Source organism: Suillus plorans (genome assembly GCF_016647745.1).
Source record: "Suillus plorans strain S12 chromosome Unknown HD556scaffold_33, whole genome shotgun sequence".
In the NCBI taxonomy this organism is placed as follows: domain Eukaryota; kingdom Fungi; phylum Basidiomycota; class Agaricomycetes; order Boletales; family Suillaceae; genus Suillus; species Suillus plorans.
Window position 1 is genome coordinate 9,795 of NW_024537417.1, and position 19,044 is coordinate 28,838.

Consider the following 19,044-nt stretch of genomic DNA (forward strand, 5'->3'; position numbering starts at 1 on the left):
TCCTGTGCAAGTTGACTTTGCATGGGTGCGTTGGTTTGGCCGTGATCTCAGTCACTGTTCAGGCTGGAAGGTGAAGCGGTTACACCGACTTGGCTTCATCCCGAGCGAAGATCCTGGAGCGTTTGGGTTCATCGACCCAACACATATCATTCGTGGAATTCATCTTATCCCAGCCTTCACTCATGGCCATACCTCAGAATATATGTCACCATCAATCACCCGTCATCCCAATGACAACAACGAAGACTGGACTTATTTCTATCTAAATATGTGGGTGTCACTGTTATGGGTGAATATCATTGCTGATATCTAACAGTTTTGTCGATCGAGACATGCTCATGAGATTTCGTGGGGGCGGCGTTGGTCATCGAACAACTCACGAAGCAACAAGCAGTTTTCTGAATGATCGTGACCCACTGGACATACATCAAGCCAACACTGCAGTAACCCATAGCGAGGATGAAGGCAGCGATGACGATGAAAGTGATTTGATAGACAGCAAGGAAGGGTCTGCAGCTCGAGGCGAAGCCATGGAACTGGACGAAGGTGACGAGTATCAATTCGACTACGATGACTATGGCTACTCCGGAATACAGCAGGAGGTTGAAGGGGAGGACTTTGATGAAAACAGATACGGCGAGGATGGCCCGGGAGAGGGTGTTGAAGCCACTGAAGGTGATGGGGACAGTGATATTGATGACGAGCTGGGTGCAGAGGACGGCGAGGACAGTGACGAGGAGCTAGAGGGTTTTAGTGAATTTTGATCATGTTGCATCCCCAGTAAGAATCAGTCAATATGTTTGATTAGAGGTCCGTGCATAATATGTATCTCGTTGCTCAGGCTCGAGTATTTCGTACTTCACCACACTAGATACAACTTCAACAGTTCAACTTGCCCACGACTCGGACTAAGAGTTTCAATTCACTCTCCAGAGGGCGTCCGACCAATTCTTACTGGGACTGAACAGTCTTCGCACATTCGAAACATCTCTGCTATAACTTGCATACATACCTCAGCACTTCTGTCAGTACTTCACAAGCTCCACACATTTCTTGTACGAGTTTTCATTTTGCACATGTCTCCTATGACTTGCTACAATCTCATACATACCGTCACACTTCTGTTTGTTACTTTGCGAGCTTCACATACCTCGTGTACAAGCCTTACATTTTGTACGTGTCTGCTAAGACTTGTATACAGGCTACAAACTCATGCATACCTCCACATATCTGTTTGTTACTGTACAAGCTTCGCACACTTCCGGTACAAGTTTTACATCTTATACGTGTCTGTTACTACTTGCATATGTGTTACAATCTCATACAACCATCTACCAGGGTTTGTAAGCCATAAAAGGCAGTAACCAGCCATATACGCGAACTGTTCTTTTGTCGATGACATACATATATCTTTACATACCTTACTCGGTAGCGCTTCGGCTCCGCGTGACAGCGCTTAGGCGCCGTATATAAGCGCCAGCAGTACATATTATTAGACACAAAACTTTCGAACTTTGGACGGGACCTCCCACTTACCCACTTACCACCTAGAGAATATAGTTGCAATCTATTCTTTGACACCTCGCGCTCACATCTCTTGTTATTCATCTATCATCACTTAAGCAAACTCACACTTACTCTCACTTGTTTCCGCTCACGCGCGCGCGCTTCCCGCGCCTCGTGCATACCTTCGCTTTCCCGCGCCTCGCGCGTACCTGCGCGCTTTCTCGCGCTTCGCATTGGCCGACCAGTAGCGCCTTCAGCGCCTACTACCAGATCTTCGCTGCACTTGCTTCCCCTTTAGGGTCGAACGCACTTGTCGTCTCAGGTATAGCAGACTAGGCAACGCGTGACCTTACAACATTTACAGATACCATTTGGAGCATTCATTTGTTCCTCTCAGTATTGTTGTTTCTACACCGTGCACACATATTGACCTATTTAAGCACATGTATTACCACTAGTTTCTTTACTTGAATCTTACTAGGTTTTACCTGAACTATCTCTCGCTTAAACCCCCCAAGTTTAAGTCGTCTGATACTTGATTCTTAGTCGAAGCACTCCTTCATCTAAGCCTATAAAGAACCCTCTCTCTTCTGAGAGACTACGAATCTCAACGATCGAAACTCTGTTGAGTTGTCGTTGTTAAGAACTATCCTAGTTCGTAACACAATGTAGGCAAGGGGTTGTGAGTACACACCAAATTGATGAGGCAGCATGGATATTACATGGACCTGTGCAACTTGGACTGTGACTATAACTTAGAGTTCATCATCATCATACTTTGTGAATTGGAAGACCATTGACATACTGTCCAGGATGAGTAGTACCTTCAATGCTTGGACACCATTACTACTAATTAATGCCATGTTGAATCATGCAGGGGAACCCGACTTCCGTCCAGAAGGCAAAGGGAGCACTTCAGGCATTGCCCTCACCTGCAGGCACTTGAGTGACTTGGGCACATGAGGGTTGGGGGGAGGGATGATGACGACTTGTCAAAAAACATCAAAATAATCTTGATAACCGGGCACAATGTGATTGTGTGGGAAATGGTTCTGTAAAAATGACTTGAAAGCGGGTAGAAAATCAATGGTGCCATGCATGGTTTCAAGATGTTGAACAGATTTTCAAGGGTGTGGAGGTTTCTTCACTAGAACATGACCTATATCTTGTGAAACAACAGCACCACGTTGAAGTCTTCATTCTCAGCATCAGAGTCGGAGTTATACTCACATTCACATTCTGTCTGAGTGGCACAATTGGCCACCCATTCAAGGTAAGAGGTCTGCCAGAAGATTGCTTCCTGGCATTGAAGCCATAATGCCATTTGTTCCTCGTAGTCAACTTGATAGGCCGGATGTTTTCCTGCAGCACATCACAATCAAAATCATCCAACTCATTTATTTCATTAATCCATCTCTCTGCATCATTGGCATTGTCAGTGTTTGGATCCCCATCACCATTCTCTGCTATAGCATCTTTGTCCTCAATGTCAATGTCACCTGCGAGATCCTGGAGGTCATGGTCTGCACTGTCAAGTGACTTGACACTATGGTGTTTTGGTATGTCAAACTCTTTAATTAAACTTTTGACCACAAGATTGATGATATGCAAGAGGCAATGTGTGTGTACCGCTTCTCCACCAAAATGATCAATGAGCTTGGCAAGTTCCGTTGTCATTGTGTCATTACTTGATGCATTGTCTGCTGTTACACTCAGCATCTGATGAAAATTAGTAAGTCGTGCTAGATGTTGTTGATGAAACCTTGCCTTATCTGAAATTCCAAAGTCATCAAGTATCTTTGCAAATGCTTCAGTGAGATTCATGCCTGAATGTGACTTCGTGACCTCGACAATGTCGAGAAGCATTGCAAGGGGCTGGCCTTCATGCTTCAAGTGCACCGAGATGGCTACAAATGCCTTATGGTTCAGTGATGTCCATGCATCAGTGGTGAAATTAAGGTCACCATCATAATCCTGCAACATCTGTGCAATCCTTTTCCTGACATTTGTGAAAACAAGCTTAACATCACATGATATGGTGAATGGTGAAGGTATATAGTACTCTGGCCATCCTGTCTTTATTAAGGACTTAAAACCTTGATCATTAATGACTTCAAATGGGCAAAGACTCTCTGATACCCATCGAACAATCTTGGCCCTATAAATATTGTGAGTCACATTTATGATGCATGTTTCATGGGCTCACTTTGTCTTAGATTTTGTATGTTGCCTATGTGAGTATGTTACTTTGCCTTTACCCTTTCAAAGGAAGGAGGATGTGATCAAGCCTGTTGTGAGTATACTACCCACTATGGAGTTGCATGCTCATGCAGCTGTCTTATTCATATGCAGTCTCACCCCAACAGCTTTTAACATGCTTAGCCATGTTACTTGTTGATTTCGTGTCTCCCTTGTCAAGGTAGTGCTGAACATGCTGTTTACAGCTCTTTCCCAGGCACTTGAATACATGCGAGCGTCTCCTGTTGGTGTATTCAATACTGGGTGTTGGCTTGAAGAATGCGTATACTGGTGAAGTCCATTCTTTTTGTAGCCACTGTAGAGACTGACATCTCTGTAGCCTCGTAGAGGCTATATCTACGACATGCCTTAAAGGTGCAGTTTGATGCACAATTTGTGCTAAACACCTCTCCAATCATTCCCTATGCGAAGTGCAACTCTCCTGTGCCAAGCGCCAAGCACGTGCTACTTTCCCGCTGTAGGACACGAGCTGGTGCTGGGCTCGTATCGAGCTATTTTACAGTACACATCAAATACCCATCACATGCTAATCACTTCCCGATGTTATCCAATGCTAACCCGCTAACCCGACATTTAGGCCACATCGGCCGATGAAAATTCCCACGCACTCGTCCTTCCCGTGTCTTGTCCTGTCTTGCTAGCCCCACTAGGTGCGTAGTTCATTATTTCACACATTACTCACGTCGTAGCAAGCACTATTACATGTTTTCTCATCATCCGCAGTACCACATGTTATTTTACATGTACTTTGGATCCGAAGTATCCCGCCGCTACTTTTGCCTATAGGGTTCCGGATTTCTACGTACCTACATAAATATTGGACTCCCCACAGTGTCATTCATCATCCAAGTAGAGGGGAGCAGTTCCCCGACGCTTAGTGGTCAAACCCAATATTTCGTAGTTCTTAGTTGATATTGCGAATATCATCGCTCTTTCATTATCCGTATCAATCATTGTTGTCATCACACATACCGCTCGCTTTTCCGACGCTCGCATAACGCGTCACTATTAGTTTCCGCATACCCGACCCGACAAACCTGACACTTTTGCATCGGACATCGTAAATATACCTTCGGACATTGTTTCCCGCACTCGGACTATTGATCTCACATCACTCACTTACCCCCAAGACTATTCCCAGACTGCAGACCCCTGGGTCGAATGCACTTGTCAGGCAAGTATAGTAGACTAGGCAGTGCAAAGACCACAACACAAATATATCAGTTTGGAGCCATCTTTGTATAGCTCCACTCAGTATTGTTGTTTCTACACCGCACCAAGCGCCATGTTCTCACACGTGTGCTGTAATGAGACAACAATAGCTAGACACTACATGAAGTAAGTGCTCAGCAATATAGAAATGTTGTGGTCTGCACGTCCTAGTCTGCTATACTTGCAAGACAAGTGCGTTCGACCCAAGGGGTTCGCTGTAAGGATATAGAATAATCAGTTTAAACAAAAAGGAAGATAGTCTGAAGTGCGGGAAACGAAGTCTGAAGGTAAAAACGTTGGGTCCGATGTTTTCGGATTTCGGCAGGTTTCGTCGGGTTTCATCGGATTAGCGTCAGGAATGTAACGAATGTCAGGGATAGTAAATGGCGGGTTACTGTCGGTGTTTTCGGAGTGTTTCAGATAAAGAAAGGATGATATTTGCGGAATTCAATGAACAACTACGAATATCTAATGACCTCCTCCTACTCAGAGGCAGAAAGGTAAATAAGTAAGTAGGAGGCATGCAAAATATATAGTGTCTATGTAGAATTTCGGAGCACTATAGGCAAAAGTAGTAGCAGTAATTTTCGGGTCCAATGTCCTATGTAATAAGACATGTGGTTCTGCAGACATGTAATAACGTGGTCTACAGTGTTAGCGATGTGAAAACTGATAACTGCGCACCTAGTGGGGATAGATACGACAGGACAGAACATTGGGAGGACAAGTGTGCGGGAAAATATCGGGTCTGATGCGCGAGAAACATCGGGTCCATCAGATTAGCATTGGACTTTGTTGGGTTAGTGTTGGATTAGCAGATAAACGTCAGATTGAGCAGATAAGTGTCAGATAACATTGGGAAGTGATTCATGTGCAACATGCATAGGGAAATAGCTCAATCCAAGCCTAGCGCAAGCTCCAGTGCTACAACAGGTATTGTACCTTGCTGGATGGGTAGCGGGTACCCAGTGTGCCAACCCGCACCCACACCCGTGAGGTACCCATACCCATGCTAATGCCTACTTATCTCATATCTGACTGAACTTTTGCACTACTAGTAGTACTGGACTCCCTTCATCTCATCGCTTCCCTCATTTTGTTGCTTCCCTTCAAGTTCATCAGCAAACTACAACTTTCCCCACAGAAGGCACATGACTTATGTTCCCATGACAGCTGATCACAGATTTCACAGTTCCACCAAGAGTCACAGCAAATAGTACCACAAGGTATACATTTATTACAATCACTCACAGTTCAACATGACTCACAGGACTTTGCATTTGAAAGTCGAAGGAGTCCGAGTTTGAATAGCTACTAGTAGTAAGTAGTATATACTAGTACTAGTAATACCATAGAAATGCGAAGTCAATCTTTTATTTCGGACTATGGATGGACCTCAGACAATGCAAAATTACATTCAAACACCGAGATAACAACATGAGCATAAATATTGTATGAACTGTAAGGGACACACATAGTACTAATAGTGCTAGTAGTACATGAAGCGAATATCATAATGTGACATATAGTAGTGCAAACCGTCCATGACAAACAGGTCAGTCAAGCTGGATAGTGAGAGTGTGGCTACTTGGACCTTCTGTCATAGCAGATGATGAATTTTCTGCACTTGATAAGTATGATTGCTTTCTCTCACAGATCATAAACTTACCGGCACACTGATGATCACTTTTGTGTTGTCTTGCAGATAAATGAGACCAGCCATGCTGTTTGAAGGCAAGTCTCATGCACCCCAGGCCCATCTCTGCATCGCCTAGCATCTTCCCCACGACATCTACTCGGAATCTGAGCAAGCTTGATAATACTTTTTCCTGTTGTAAACACTCTGCAAGTGCCTTTTGTGCCCAAAATACTTCACACTTGGCTCATGCAAGGTCCATAACAAGTTTCACTTCAGAATTAGTTGGATTCTGTATCGACTGATGAAATTTTAGGTGCCTTCAAGAAATAAGAAATATAAAATTGACTTTACCAAGGACCTAATAGCTTAAAGAAGCTCATAAAAGTCCATCCCACGTGTCCCTGGTCTCATGTCATCATGGTGCTGATGAAGAATGTCGTCAGCTAGACCTGACAGTTTTGTCGATAATGTGCGCAGATTGATAGTCATTGTATATTGAGAGATAGTTTTGGGAAATGCTGGTATCTGTATCAGCCATATTACTGAAGTCTGACCATGTGTTTCTTACTAGGCTGACTGTCTTACTAGTATGTCTCATCATGATTCCAGCTGCCCCTCATGCGGCAAAATCTTCAAAGACCACACTTCCATTGCTCGTCATATGAGCCAGCCTTGGTCTGGATGCAACACATGGTTAGAGGATATGATCAACCCCATTTTGTTTGGTGAAGATCATAACATGGACTCTGTGGACGATGAGGACATCACTGGACTTCCTCATAATGTTGGCAACTTGCAGCATGGCTCTTATGTTCAGGCCTAAGCATGGGGAAGATCGACTCTTTTCTATCACTTGAAATGGTCAGTTTGTCTACTTTACTTTCACTGCTAATGATTCACCTCTTTTTAGATCAAGGATTTACCCTTGTCATTCCGCTCCGCCAGAGAACTACATGGTCGAGCTGAGATGCTGCCCAGCGGTCCATGCTGGAAGTCTCAAGTCATTCATACATCACATCCTACAAAGTTGCCAGTAATTCTGTACTGGCATGACCCTATTGAATGTATCACCAGCATCTTTAGTCACCCACTATTTCACTGTTATATAGATCTCACACCTCACAAGATTCACTCTACTGTAGAGAGACTATGTCGTGTATACACTAGATGGATATCAGGAAATGACGCATGGGATATGCAGGTGAGTAGATAGTCAAATATTGAGGTCTGGCACTCATGTATTCTTAAAGTTGGTGATACCCAAGGGTGCAACCCTCCTTGACACCATTCTCTCCTCTGACAAGACAAACATCACTGCATTAACGGGGGATTGCATAGCTCATCCGCTCCTAATTAGCCTCCCCAACATCTATGTGAATGTACGCTTAAAATCATCAACCAACTCTTTCATTCTCACTGCCCTGTTACCAGTCCCCAAGTTCATTCACAAGAAAAAGTGAATGAAGGGCATATTGGAGGATCACCTTATACATCAGTGCCTTAATATTGTTCTTGAGCTGCTCAAGCAATCCGCTCAACATGGTGTCATGCTGTCTGATCCTATTGGATGCAGTCGGTATTGCTTCACTGCTCTCATGAGCTATATTTCCAACACCCCTGAGGCCATGATGCTGGCAGCCGTTGGTGGAAAAATGTCGCCAGTGACGATGGCAATGTATAAGCAGTTCGGGGATGTATTCCATCACGAACCCCGGACAAAATCAACAACTAGTGCACAGCTTGCTGTTGTGCGCTCACGTGCAGATCCTAATGATCATATTTCTGTGAGGCACAGAAATTCCGACTGAATGGCATCGACAAACCGTTCTGGTGGGACTATGCACTAGCAGACCCCTCCCGGTTTCTTACACCAGAATCACTCCATCATCTTCATAAAGAATTCTTTGACCATGACACCCAATGGCTCATTTGCGCTGTTGGAGATTCTGAAATAGACTTCCGATTCTCAGTGTTACAGCCCATCACTGGTTATTGACACTTTTATGGTGGCATCTCCAAACTAAAACAAGTCACTAGTCACTGTGAACAAGAAATCCAATGTTATATCATCGCTATCAGTGCAGATGCAGCACCTCCTCATGTCATCGCTGCTGTACATGCGCTCATGCAGTTCTGGTATCTCATACAGTCACCACATATTGATGAGGAAGATCTTGGGCACATCTCAGGTGCTCTAACTGAGTTCCACATGAACAAGGATGCAATCCTTGCTGCTGGAGCTCGTCAGGGGAAGGGCAATAGAAACATTGACAACTTTTATATCCCCAAGCTGGAGCTAATGCAGAGTATCGTTCCCAGCATTTGCAACTCTGGTTTCATAGGACAGTGGTCTGCTGACATCACTGAACATGCCCACATCACGGAGATCAAAGACCCCACCAGATCAAGCAATAACAACAATTACAACACACAAATTTGTTGACACCTCGACCATGCTGAAAAATGTCATTGTTTTGAGCTCGCCACTAGCCTTCTGGATCATGGACAGAGGAATTGGACTTGGATGCTGAAGATAGCAATATTGAAGCTGATGTTGACACAGAAGATGTTCCTATCGACCCGACTCAACACCCACGCCAAACTACAAATTATTTTGCAATTGTGAAGGTGCTTCAGCACCAAGAAGTGGGTTTGTGCCTGTACCACCTTGCTCCTTTGTCAACAAACACACTGCCTTTCACTTTGGATATGACCCCTCCATTCAGAGCATCACCATTGATGAAGTCGTGATTAAATTTGGCTTACCAGATCTACAACCAGCCATAGCTGATTTCCTTCAATGTGAGGCAACTTATGGACACCAGCATGTTCATTCAATAAGTGGCCCTAGAAGGGCTGGATCTACTGCTGTCCTCCCATTCGACAAAGTACAAGTCTGGTTCAAAATTCGCTTGCAGGAGATGGACTTCCACGACACTCACACAATCAAACCAGCTCAGACGCTAAATTGTGTACCACCAAACAACTCGTGGATTCTAGGCTGTTATGATACAGTCATTATTGAGACCAGTGCAGGCTGCCCATGGCCTAGTAGTCGTCTTTCAGGTACTTTCTGTCTTGCGCTACAATAAATGTATGTTCACTCACTGTTACAGGTCATACAATCATGCAGATTAGACTCATTATGTGACCCATTGGCAAGAGTGGCACACAATGGTCCTGGAAGGATTATTTCCTCATGTATGTCCAATGTTTTGATCTTTCAAATGATTGTGATCCAGCCACATGGCTTTACACACTGAAGCGAGTGAAGCACTTGAATGGAAACTGGATGGGCGACATTATTCCGGTATCTCAATTGAGGGCTCCTGTTCAACTCGTCCCTTGCTTTGGTGCTACTGCTGACAAGTGTCTCTCAGCATATAACAGTTTGGAGCATGCTGCTGAGTTTTGGCTGAATGAATTTTGGGATAAAAGCACCTTCTTTGTGCTATCAGTCTAAGATTTGATACAAGATAGGGTCATTTTTGTAGTAGACATGCCAAATGGATCAAAGGTTATTCTTGTACTTGTATCCATGCATTCATACTAGTGCTCCCTCATGCCACTCGGTAAACATTTCTGTTCAGTGGGCCTCGGGATGAAGCTGGCATCTTTGATGTCAGCTCCAGAGGTTCACAACATAACAACAATGGATAGACTCACCAGCTTGGAACTTATTTGCTTGATTTTGCAGAAATCTTCACCTGCCAACAGTGACAAGCTTGGCCATGTATTATCACTAATTTTCAAGTCCTGTGCAACTGAAGTTCCCAAAGCAAAGGATCTCAAAGTTCTGTTGAAGAAAATCCACCCTGATACCAGGATTGAAGCATTTCAGCACATTGAAGATGAAGCAACCCTCGTACCACTCTATGACATGTGCGCATGCCATTAGAACTGGCCACTCCCAGAGTCACATTTACACAAACTCACTGCCAGTGGGGAGAGAAGTAATCAGGCAGGAGAGAACAGTAGCATGGACCAGGGAGAGAGGGAAGGAGAAAATAGTGGTGCCATGAATCAGAGGCCAGGAGATTGGGTTTTCGTCGATGACACTGGCACACCTGCTGCCTCTGAGTCACAGGCTGAAAGTGTTGGCCAGCCTGAGGATGATGTAATGTCAACAAATGCCAGCTCTGCCAGTAGTGACAAAGCCCCAGTGCTCCATGAAATCGACCATGATTCTACAAAACCATGGACGTGTGTTCTTCAATAACCTCCTTGCCTTTGCCCTCCTCCTGCAGCAACCTGCACTCGCTTAGAAGCATAACTTATCTTGTATCTGGAGTGCATCAAACTCCTCATCCGCAATATGTGGCGATGAAATCATGTGCAAACCAGACCTCACCCTACTCGATGATATCAAGGCTAGATGGGATACAATCAAGGCCGTATGTGAGCTGACTTCAAGTGCCTACTTACCTTCACATCCCCTTGCCAAAACTCTCGACACCAAGGCTTACCTGCTTCTCAAACACCAACTGTGGAGACACTTCGCACTGTTGGTCTCCATTTGCAATGGGTATCACAAGCTTCACATCCATCTATATGACCACTCAGGTGGAGTTGTCAGCCCTTGCACACATATTGATTGAGAGCCAGTGTAGCACTCAGCCTTATTCTGAGCATGTATTCAGCTAATTCCCAATGCATGACAAACACCCATTGCACACAAATCACTTTCCAATGTTATCCGACACTTACCCGCTCAATCCAACATTCATCCGCTAACCCGATGCTAGTCCAACAAACCTGATGTTTCCCACACATCGGACCCGATATTTTCCCGCGCACTTGTCCTCTCTATGACCTGTCCTATCGTATCTATCCCCACTAGATGCGGAGTTATCTGTTTTCATGTCGCTAACACTGTAGACCGTGTTAGTACATGTCCACCATACCACATGTCTTATTACATAGGACATCGGACCCGAAAATTACCACTACTACTTTTGCCTATAGCACTCCAAAATTCTACGTAGACACTATATATTTCGCATACCTCTTACTTACTTATTCACCTTTCTACCTCTGAGTAGGAGACGATCATTAGATATTTGTAGTTCTTTGTGTTACGACTAGGATAGGTCGAGCTCTCCCTAGGCGGATTGCCTAATCTGATAGCGGGCTCGCTACTGGAGAGACGGGGATCTTCTCTCGAATGAGAGGTCTGGGGGTTCCACTAAAGGTAGCGTCGGCTTGCCTTTAGGTGCGGCTTAGACTGAGTAATTGGGATGATCACACAGAGGAAGTTCTGATGAAAACCTAGTAGAATCAAGTAGGGAATATACATGATTCTGTCTGCTCTATATACTGTCGTCCGTGTGCACAGACCAATACTTTGTATGGTAGGTAAGTATAAGTGTGTCTATACAAGGGCATCTTATCTGATGCCATGCGGGCGATTATCTGTCCATGAGGCTTACCATGCCTCTTCTATCTGTCCTCAAGGCTAAACATGCCTTGTAGTTTAACTGCGCATGCTGCGGCATGCGGCTTCTCTTCTGACCATGAAGCAGAGCTTCTTCATGATCTGGGTCGAGGACCATCTAGGTCCGTCCAGATGTAGCCTAGGCTGGTCTAGGTCATCTAACGGCATCCAGGCCGTTCTAGGCGTCTCTACGAGTCTCCGTTGAGTCGGTAAGTCTTTCCAAGATGGTGCATATGGCGGGATAGGGGCTAAGGTCATGGTGACCTCTGTAGGAGGGGTTCTCGGTTACATGTTATTGTAACACTTTGCTGAATTCTGAAAATATCATCCTTTCATTATCTGAAACACTCCAAAAACATTGACAGTAACCCACCATTCACTATCCCCGACATTTGCTACATTCCCGACGCTAATCTGACATAACCCAACAAAACCTGCTAACCTGAAAGTCCAAAAACATCGGACCCGACATTTTTACCTTCAGACTCGTAATTATACCTTCAGACTTTGTTTCCCATGCTTCAGATTATCTTCCTTTTCATATAGCTAATTATTCTAATACCTTACAGTGAACCCCTCAGGTCAAATGCACTTGTCTTGCAAGTATAGCAGACTAGGCTGTGTTAGACCACAACATTATATATTGCTGGTTACTTACTTCATGTAGTGTCCAGCAATTGTTGTCTCGTTACACCGGACAAGTACTTACAGATATTTTCATCCATTGTCTTCGGCAATCTCGAGTGTATCGGGCTCGACCCTATGATCACTATCTTGAAACACACACTTTGATCCCCTGATTTCTGCATTGCCAAACCCTCACCTTCTCCTCACCAGACTGCTGAAGTGATTCCAGATGTGCTGATAATAGAGAGTGAGACCACCAAGATTGAAAAGATCATGAGCGAGCCCCCACATACCATAAAGGACACGGTGCCCAACCCCGCAGCCAACATTCCTCCAAACCCAGTTCCCCTTGTAGACGAAGTCCCTAGCAATTCTTTGAGTGTATCCCTCCCAGAGCCGATAGGAAAAATATGAGTAAATGAGAATACATATGATATCCTGGATCTAATATTCTCCAATCAAGGCCTTGTTGGTCGTGGCACAGTGTGCTATCTGGCCAGGAAGGATGAGGAAGAGTATACTGTCAAGGATCACTGGGTCCTCAGGAGTAAATCAGAGGTCCTGAATGAAATTTGTATGATGGAGAAGATGGATGGGATCTGTGGTGTTCCTCACCTTGTTGAATATTGGCTTGTGGAGATGGAACACGGCGAGGTTGACAAAACAGTGAAGTATCGTCAAAGGTCCCGCACAGCATAAAGGGCATCTCCCATATGCATGTTCGCCTGGTCTTGAAGCCCCGCACGCTGACACGCACCAAACTGGTTTTGTGCATGGTCATGGCTATGTTTGAGCCTTGAAGTTCCTTATGTTTGCTCTATGAAATCACTACAAACTTTTTACACTACCTTGAGATTTTATTTGAGTAAATTTCAGACCTGAAGACCTTACATTACAACTTAACCGTTCAAATTAATACTTATCTGGTTCAAAGATCAGTTCCAAATATACCACAACAGATTATTCAGCATTTCTCATGACCTTTTATATCTTCACACATATTCCTCACAACTTTCTGTATGTTTTGAAACATACCCAAGATAATGCTTCAACATGTCACCAGTTCATGAATGGTCAATGGCTTAGTCAGATGGAATGGATTAGTCAGATATTTGAGTGAAGAAAGTTTATAGATGAGAATATTTGAGAAGTGAACAAGTCAACATGGAACATTTTGACGACTGAGTCATTATGAGTCATTTTTCTGGCTGAGTTGCTATGAGTCATATTTCCTTATTTAGAAAGTTACACAGCCACATTTAGAGTAGTATATAAGGGGCTCTGTTTCCCCTCTGAATAATAGATTCCCCCTTCTTGAGAGATTCCCATCTGAGAAGGAAGGAGAATTTGAGTATCTTCCTAAGTTTCTCACCCTATATTTGTGTGAACGTCTGAGTGAATATTGGTTTATTCCCTCCATTCATTTGTCATCATTTCTCACGACATACTGATCTTCTGAGGCCTACCTTGAACCAATCCTTAAATTATGCTAGCTGGTACACGGTTATCAGTCATCTAGTGTAGTTTCGACATTCTCTTTATGACACAGGATATCTTTTCTGTGGAGAGAATTCATGTATTTCTTAACAATTAGGAAGGACAACAAATAAGACTAGCACTTTACTCAACAATATTGAGAGCTTGGCTGCTTTAAGACTACATCACAAGGGTGTACTCTGTTCTGACCTGCGTCATACTCATCATGCAGTACCTGAGCAGCAGAGAAGTTAGTTTCGAAGCCACATATTTTGGTTGATTCAATTGTGTTAGAGGCTTAGTTTGATCTCCTCTGATTTTGAGAAGAGGGAGTATTTATGAAATAATACTCTGATTCATTGCATATTGTCGTGATCCATATCTTCATCTTATCTTTGCATGTCTTTGCAGCCATCTTCTTGTAGCATTGTAGCACTGCATCAAGCCAGTTATTGATTCGGCTACACCATTGATCATCAATCCTTATCATCTATGTCCTAAGTACTGCATCAAGCCAGTTAATGAATTAATGACCTTCAAGTACCCAAGCACTGCATCAAGCCAGTTAATTGTTACTGTTCCTGAGATTTACCTTATCCTCATCCTTTTCAAAGTCATTAAGAATTTGCTTGCTTTGACAAACCCAACTTTTACACCTCCTTTCACGAATAACCACATTATCAACTGTTAGTATTTGTCTGAACCATTGACTGTGGAGGATAGTGAGAACTGGTGATTTTATTGCCAATTATATCCTAGTAAGACAGCGCGACCCTTGTATGAATTCCATTCGCGTGCAGAGTTCTTGACCCCAATACTGGATATTATAAAGAGTAAGTGATTTTGATCGTATGTACCTAACCATTGCACTCACAAAATATTCAGTTCAGAAACAAGCAGTAGAGCAGAACCGGGTTCTTCATTGTGATTGTAGTTTGAATAATGCAATGATTGAAGACAATGGTGATGGCACCCATTGGATGTTGATAGATTGTGAGTTTGCTGTAGACATTGTACGAGGTGATCAGTACGGTGTTGGGGGTACAGTTAGTGTTTTGATTCGTTTCTAGGATATGCATATAAATCATTATCATCTTACAACCTCAGGGCACAGTACCTTTCATATCGCAGTCCCTTCTCTTCTAGCTTTACCTCCACACACCAGATCCATCCAATGAGTGCTTGGGTACACAAGCCTTGGGATCAAAACTATACCCATCCCCCATGGTCACGTATGTCTATCAGGACGATCTCGAATCAATGTTTTACGTTTTCATCTGGGTCTGTATCGAATTCAGGGGCCCTCTCAGCATGAGGCATGTTCTCCCTACTATTCTCCCACAGTATTCATTGCAGTGTGTCAAATGGATAATGTGAGAATGGTCCATGTCCACATACCAAAAGTGCAGGGACAGCAAGACTCAAATTTTTCATCAATCTGACCATTACACTAAGGAACTCTCCCGACAAATTGATCCCTACTTCAAATCTCTTCTTCCACTCGCGTTAGAGTGGTATAACCTTGTTAAAAACCCTAATCAGTTGCTCTTCGACAACGTAATTGATCTACTGGGTAGACACATCACTGCACTTCCGAAGGAGGACTCCGCTGGGCTCCTAGTCTCCAAATGGGTAATTCTCTCAGTGGCAGGTTCACTCACACCACCCCAGAACAATGAGGAAAGTGCATCACCACCTGTAGATGAGACATGACAGAAGCGAGTGGTTGATCACCGGTGGACGATGGAAGCCATACCCAAGCCAAAAAGGAACAAAACTGAGTAGAGTTTGATTGAATAGTAATACATACCGGACACATTTACATATGTTGATATCCGATACAAGTATGAGTCACATGATATCCCCATTATGTACTTAGTGTAAAATAAAGCATGTATCATTACTACTACCTTCGACATGCTCAGTCACACTCTCTACATGCAGGCAGCACTCAACTCATATTTCTGAAAGACATTACATTCAGCTTCACAAGATTCTCTCACATTAAATGCAAGCACTGGAGATATTTGACATGTATTTGCAATTGTCCAATTATGAGTCAAACTTTTCCGAGCCTTAAAAGTTAGTGTGTATCTCCCAGTGATTTACTCATACTGATTGTATCACTATTTCTACTCTCAGTGTGGTCCAGTCATGCCTCTCCATGGTAGCCAGAGGAAAACAAAGTGTAAAGCTGTTGCAACCCACCTTTTCTCACCGCCAACCTGGTGGCTGGTTTGGCTTTGCGCAGTCTATCATCCCTCCTGGCATGGAGCCTGACTTGCAAGCACTTAATAACACCTTTGTAGCGGCTGCTAGGAGAAAACGTACTCTGTCAGTTTCCTTGGATCCCAACAGGTGTTTTCTTCCCACTGCCACCTCCAGAAACAACAATTTGGCGCAACCAGCACCTTCAAAATCCAGGTCGAGTATGCAACCTAATGCTATGTTCCACAAGAACCTGGAGCCTGCTCTATTGTCAGCTTGAGATGTACATTCGGGAGCTGGAGATACTGGATCCGAAAGTTCAGAGGCATCTACTGACAACAACAATGACAATGGAGGTCATGCTGATGATGATGATGATGAAGAGGAGGATGAGGAAGAAGAAGAAGGTGATGTCGAAGGCCAGGAGGTCAGATGGGGAGCAGCAGCGCCTTACTGCACATCCTGGTAAGTGATTCACTCTCACAATTTTAATCACACTAAGCACAAGACAGGTTTTTCAAAGGAAGTTGAGCCCTCACAACCTCGGGTCACCACTGCTCTTCCAACTGATTTTGAATTTCAACACTCATGCGACAAGGATGATAACATGACTGAGAAGAATTTAGCAGCTGGCACGTCCAGTGACGATGACAATATGATCCAGGTATATATTATTTGTTTTTCTGGAGTCTGCTAACCTTCTCTTCCTTGAAGCCCACAGAGAATATTCCTGATGATGTTCTACAGCTTCACCACAAGTGAAATGGACATCCCCGCCTGCCTGATCTTGCAGTCCTCGATCTTTTGTGTCAGGCTGAGACCGAACCTCCCGATTCCAAGCTGAGTGACACGAATACCAAAGCTCATAAGGCATCAGCCAAGATAACAGGTGAAGGGCCTAAGGCTACACAGCTGGGTTGGTATGGTCCTCATTGGAAGAGGTTCCTTGAGGAAACAAAGGGAGAGTGCCATGTTCAGCACACAATAGAAAATCTGTTCCCTACCTTCGTTGATGGTGTAGGGAATGATTCCTGGCTAGGCTTGCAGAGACTGTTTTACCTAGTAGTATGTTTGTACCTTAGCTTACATAATGAAGTTACCGTTTCACCAGTTCCACTATGAGTCTGAGTATTCAGCAAAGTTTATGATATTTCCTCTCCTCTGAGCCTTGAGCCTGGTCCAAAAACCCTTTAGGGTCAAATAGCAACACATTGTTCTGAATCACCATCAGAATTGTTGTACCCACAACAGCTTGTCAGGAACCATCCCTGAGATCCTTACAGCTTCGCTTGTACAATGGCTTGAAAGCAGCCAACAAGTCAAAGGTAGTGAGTATTTCTTTTCCCCTCAAAACAGCTTGCTCACTTGTCTATCAGATATTTGGCCTGATTACAAGCCTGAGATGGCCAAGCTCGTGTGTCTGTGTTTTTGGTTGCATGCCTGTATCTGACGTGCTTGTTTTCATTTCAGCTGTTTGAAGACCTATCAACATGGTGCTCGGACCTCAAGAGAATCACCATCAGTATCACACCCTCTATGTATGACCTCGTCCTGCCATCTCATGTTCCCCCCCAAGAATGTGCTACGTGGGTCAAGGAACACGCTGCAAAACTACTTGAATTGTCTCTTTTTCTCTGCAATGGTGTTGATAGTCTTGGGAAAACTCGAAACATTGCTCACCCTGCACTCCACAAAGCCACCATTTTGTTCTTCTATACTGGGTCTTATTGTATCGCTTGCAGGAGACCTGAGGTTTTCCATGAGCAGCTACCACTGGAGTGCTTAGCTTTGGTTTGCACTGTGGTATGTTGTGATACTTTTACTTGACAATATACTGACACTTTTCAAGTTCAATTGTGTTCTTGACGGTTTAGTCAAGAACGGTAATGGAAAGTTGTACCCGAAGTTTTCTGCCAAAGAGTACAAGTCAATCTAAATCAGGATGGTTGGGCTACTAAACGATATCATTTGGGATCCTTATCATGGACCAAAGCTGGTAGAGCAGCTTTGTTTGTGGGCTGCATCCAGATGGCAAGTTTATTTTGAGTTTTTCAATACTAATATTTTTTTCACGCAGGGTGCAGTCCTTCAAGATTGACAGCAATGATGTTTTGAAGCATCATCATCCACAGGTTCTGCTTGATTAAGTTCCTTTACTACGACTCTACGAGTCCTTACTTTTAGCATACCATGCATTCATGTTTTCTGCCAATTGAATACATATCATGATTGTTGTTTTATTTGTACATGTGAAGACAGTTGGGCAATTGATATGACATTGGCAAACTCTGTACATGCAAAGACAGTTGAGCAATTGGTATGTTATTGGCAAATTCTGTACAAGACCTTCAATCTGGGTGTCTGTGAATGTCTGTACAAAAATTCCCAATGTGATGTAATACTGTAGTGAACTGTCCAGTAGGGACCAAGCTGTGGCCCTGTGACACTGTACAGAACATTGTAGTTTACTGATGTTGTCTTGTTGCTGCCATACTAATGTTGTTATACCGTATCCACCACTTTGTCCTGGTTTCTTTAGCTATGACCTCACACTTGCTAGTACTTGTTATGTTACTTTTGTCTCCTTTTTTACTTTCTATTTCTACATTCTATGTGACAAGTGTGATTAAATGTAAATAAGTTGAAAATAAGGAGGTGATCATCATTTGAAAAGTAGTTCATT

The 19,044-nt window shown here is 43.7% G+C and overlaps 7 protein-coding genes across 7 annotated transcripts; 6 read left to right on the forward strand and 1 right to left on the reverse strand.

Moving 5' to 3' along the window:
• Positions 1-332: 332 nt before the first annotated feature.
• Positions 333-764, forward strand: HD556DRAFT_1308920 (uncharacterized protein; the record flags this gene model as incomplete). Its single annotated transcript, XM_041300209.1, has 1 exon — positions 333-764. One exon carries the CDS (start codon positions 333-335, stop codon positions 762-764), a length of 432 nt encoding a protein of 143 aa, XP_041159413.1.
• Positions 765-3,021: 2,257 nt separating this feature from the next.
• Positions 3,022-3,228, reverse strand: HD556DRAFT_1217668 (uncharacterized protein; the record flags this gene model as incomplete). The annotated part of the gene is made up of 1 exon (XM_041296723.1): positions 3,022-3,228. A coding segment is annotated over one exon (207 nt), but the record flags the coding sequence as incomplete, so codon positions are not given.
• A 3,977-nt stretch (positions 3,229-7,205) lies between these two features.
• HD556DRAFT_1443963 (uncharacterized protein) lies at positions 7,206-9,059 on the forward strand (the record flags this gene model as incomplete). The annotated part of the gene is made up of 8 exons (XM_041306706.1): positions 7,206-7,400; positions 7,451-7,477; positions 7,527-7,680; positions 7,726-7,817; positions 7,867-7,995; positions 8,113-8,364; positions 8,412-8,604; positions 8,668-9,059. The coding sequence occupies 8 exons, from the start codon at positions 7,206-7,208 to the stop codon at positions 9,057-9,059; spliced, it is 1,434 nt and encodes a 477-aa protein (XP_041159415.1).
• Positions 9,060-10,178: 1,119 nt separating this feature from the next.
• Positions 10,179-11,171, forward strand: HD556DRAFT_1308923 (uncharacterized protein; the record flags this gene model as incomplete). The annotated part of the gene is made up of 5 exons (XM_041300210.1): positions 10,179-10,250; positions 10,314-10,498; positions 10,559-10,819; positions 10,908-11,014; positions 11,077-11,171. 5 exons carry the CDS (start codon positions 10,179-10,181, stop codon positions 11,169-11,171), a joined length of 720 nt encoding a protein of 239 aa, XP_041159416.1.
• Positions 11,172-12,950: 1,779 nt separating this feature from the next.
• On the forward strand, positions 12,951-13,376 carry HD556DRAFT_1308924 (uncharacterized protein; the record flags this gene model as incomplete). The annotated part of the gene is made up of 2 exons (XM_041300211.1): positions 12,951-13,056; positions 13,162-13,376. The coding sequence occupies 2 exons, from the start codon at positions 12,951-12,953 to the stop codon at positions 13,374-13,376; spliced, it is 321 nt and encodes a 106-aa protein (XP_041159417.1).
• Positions 13,377-14,050: 674 nt separating this feature from the next.
• Positions 14,051-15,938, forward strand: HD556DRAFT_1479992 (uncharacterized protein). The gene is made up of 8 exons (XM_041308612.1): positions 14,051-14,403; positions 14,587-14,843; positions 14,913-14,986; positions 15,039-15,146; positions 15,174-15,199; positions 15,300-15,434; positions 15,498-15,526; positions 15,563-15,938. The coding sequence occupies exons 1-8, from the start codon at positions 14,380-14,382 to the stop codon at positions 15,864-15,866; spliced, it is 957 nt and encodes a 318-aa protein (XP_041159418.1). The 5' UTR covers positions 14,051-14,379; the 3' UTR covers positions 15,867-15,938.
• Positions 15,939-16,705: 767 nt separating this feature from the next.
• On the forward strand, positions 16,706-18,297 carry HD556DRAFT_1443965 (uncharacterized protein; the record flags this gene model as incomplete). The annotated part of the gene is made up of 6 exons (XM_041306707.1): positions 16,706-16,826; positions 16,874-17,025; positions 17,593-17,689; positions 17,738-17,775; positions 17,832-18,164; positions 18,211-18,297. 6 exons carry the CDS (start codon positions 16,706-16,708, stop codon positions 18,295-18,297), a joined length of 828 nt encoding a protein of 275 aa, XP_041159419.1.
• Between the last annotated feature and the right edge of the window lie 747 nt (positions 18,298-19,044).

Coding starts and splice junctions, on each gene's coding strand:
- HD556DRAFT_1479992 (XM_041308612.1), top strand. CDS start 14,380: ATGCAGTACCTGAGCAGCAGAGAA. Junction 14,844..14,912: donor AACCACATTATCAACTGTTA/GTATTTGTCTGA, acceptor ATTATATCCTAG/TAAGACAGCGCGACCCTTGT. Junction 14,987..15,038: donor AATACTGGATATTATAAAGA/GTAAGTGATTTT, acceptor CAAAATATTCAG/TTCAGAAACAAGCAGTAGAG.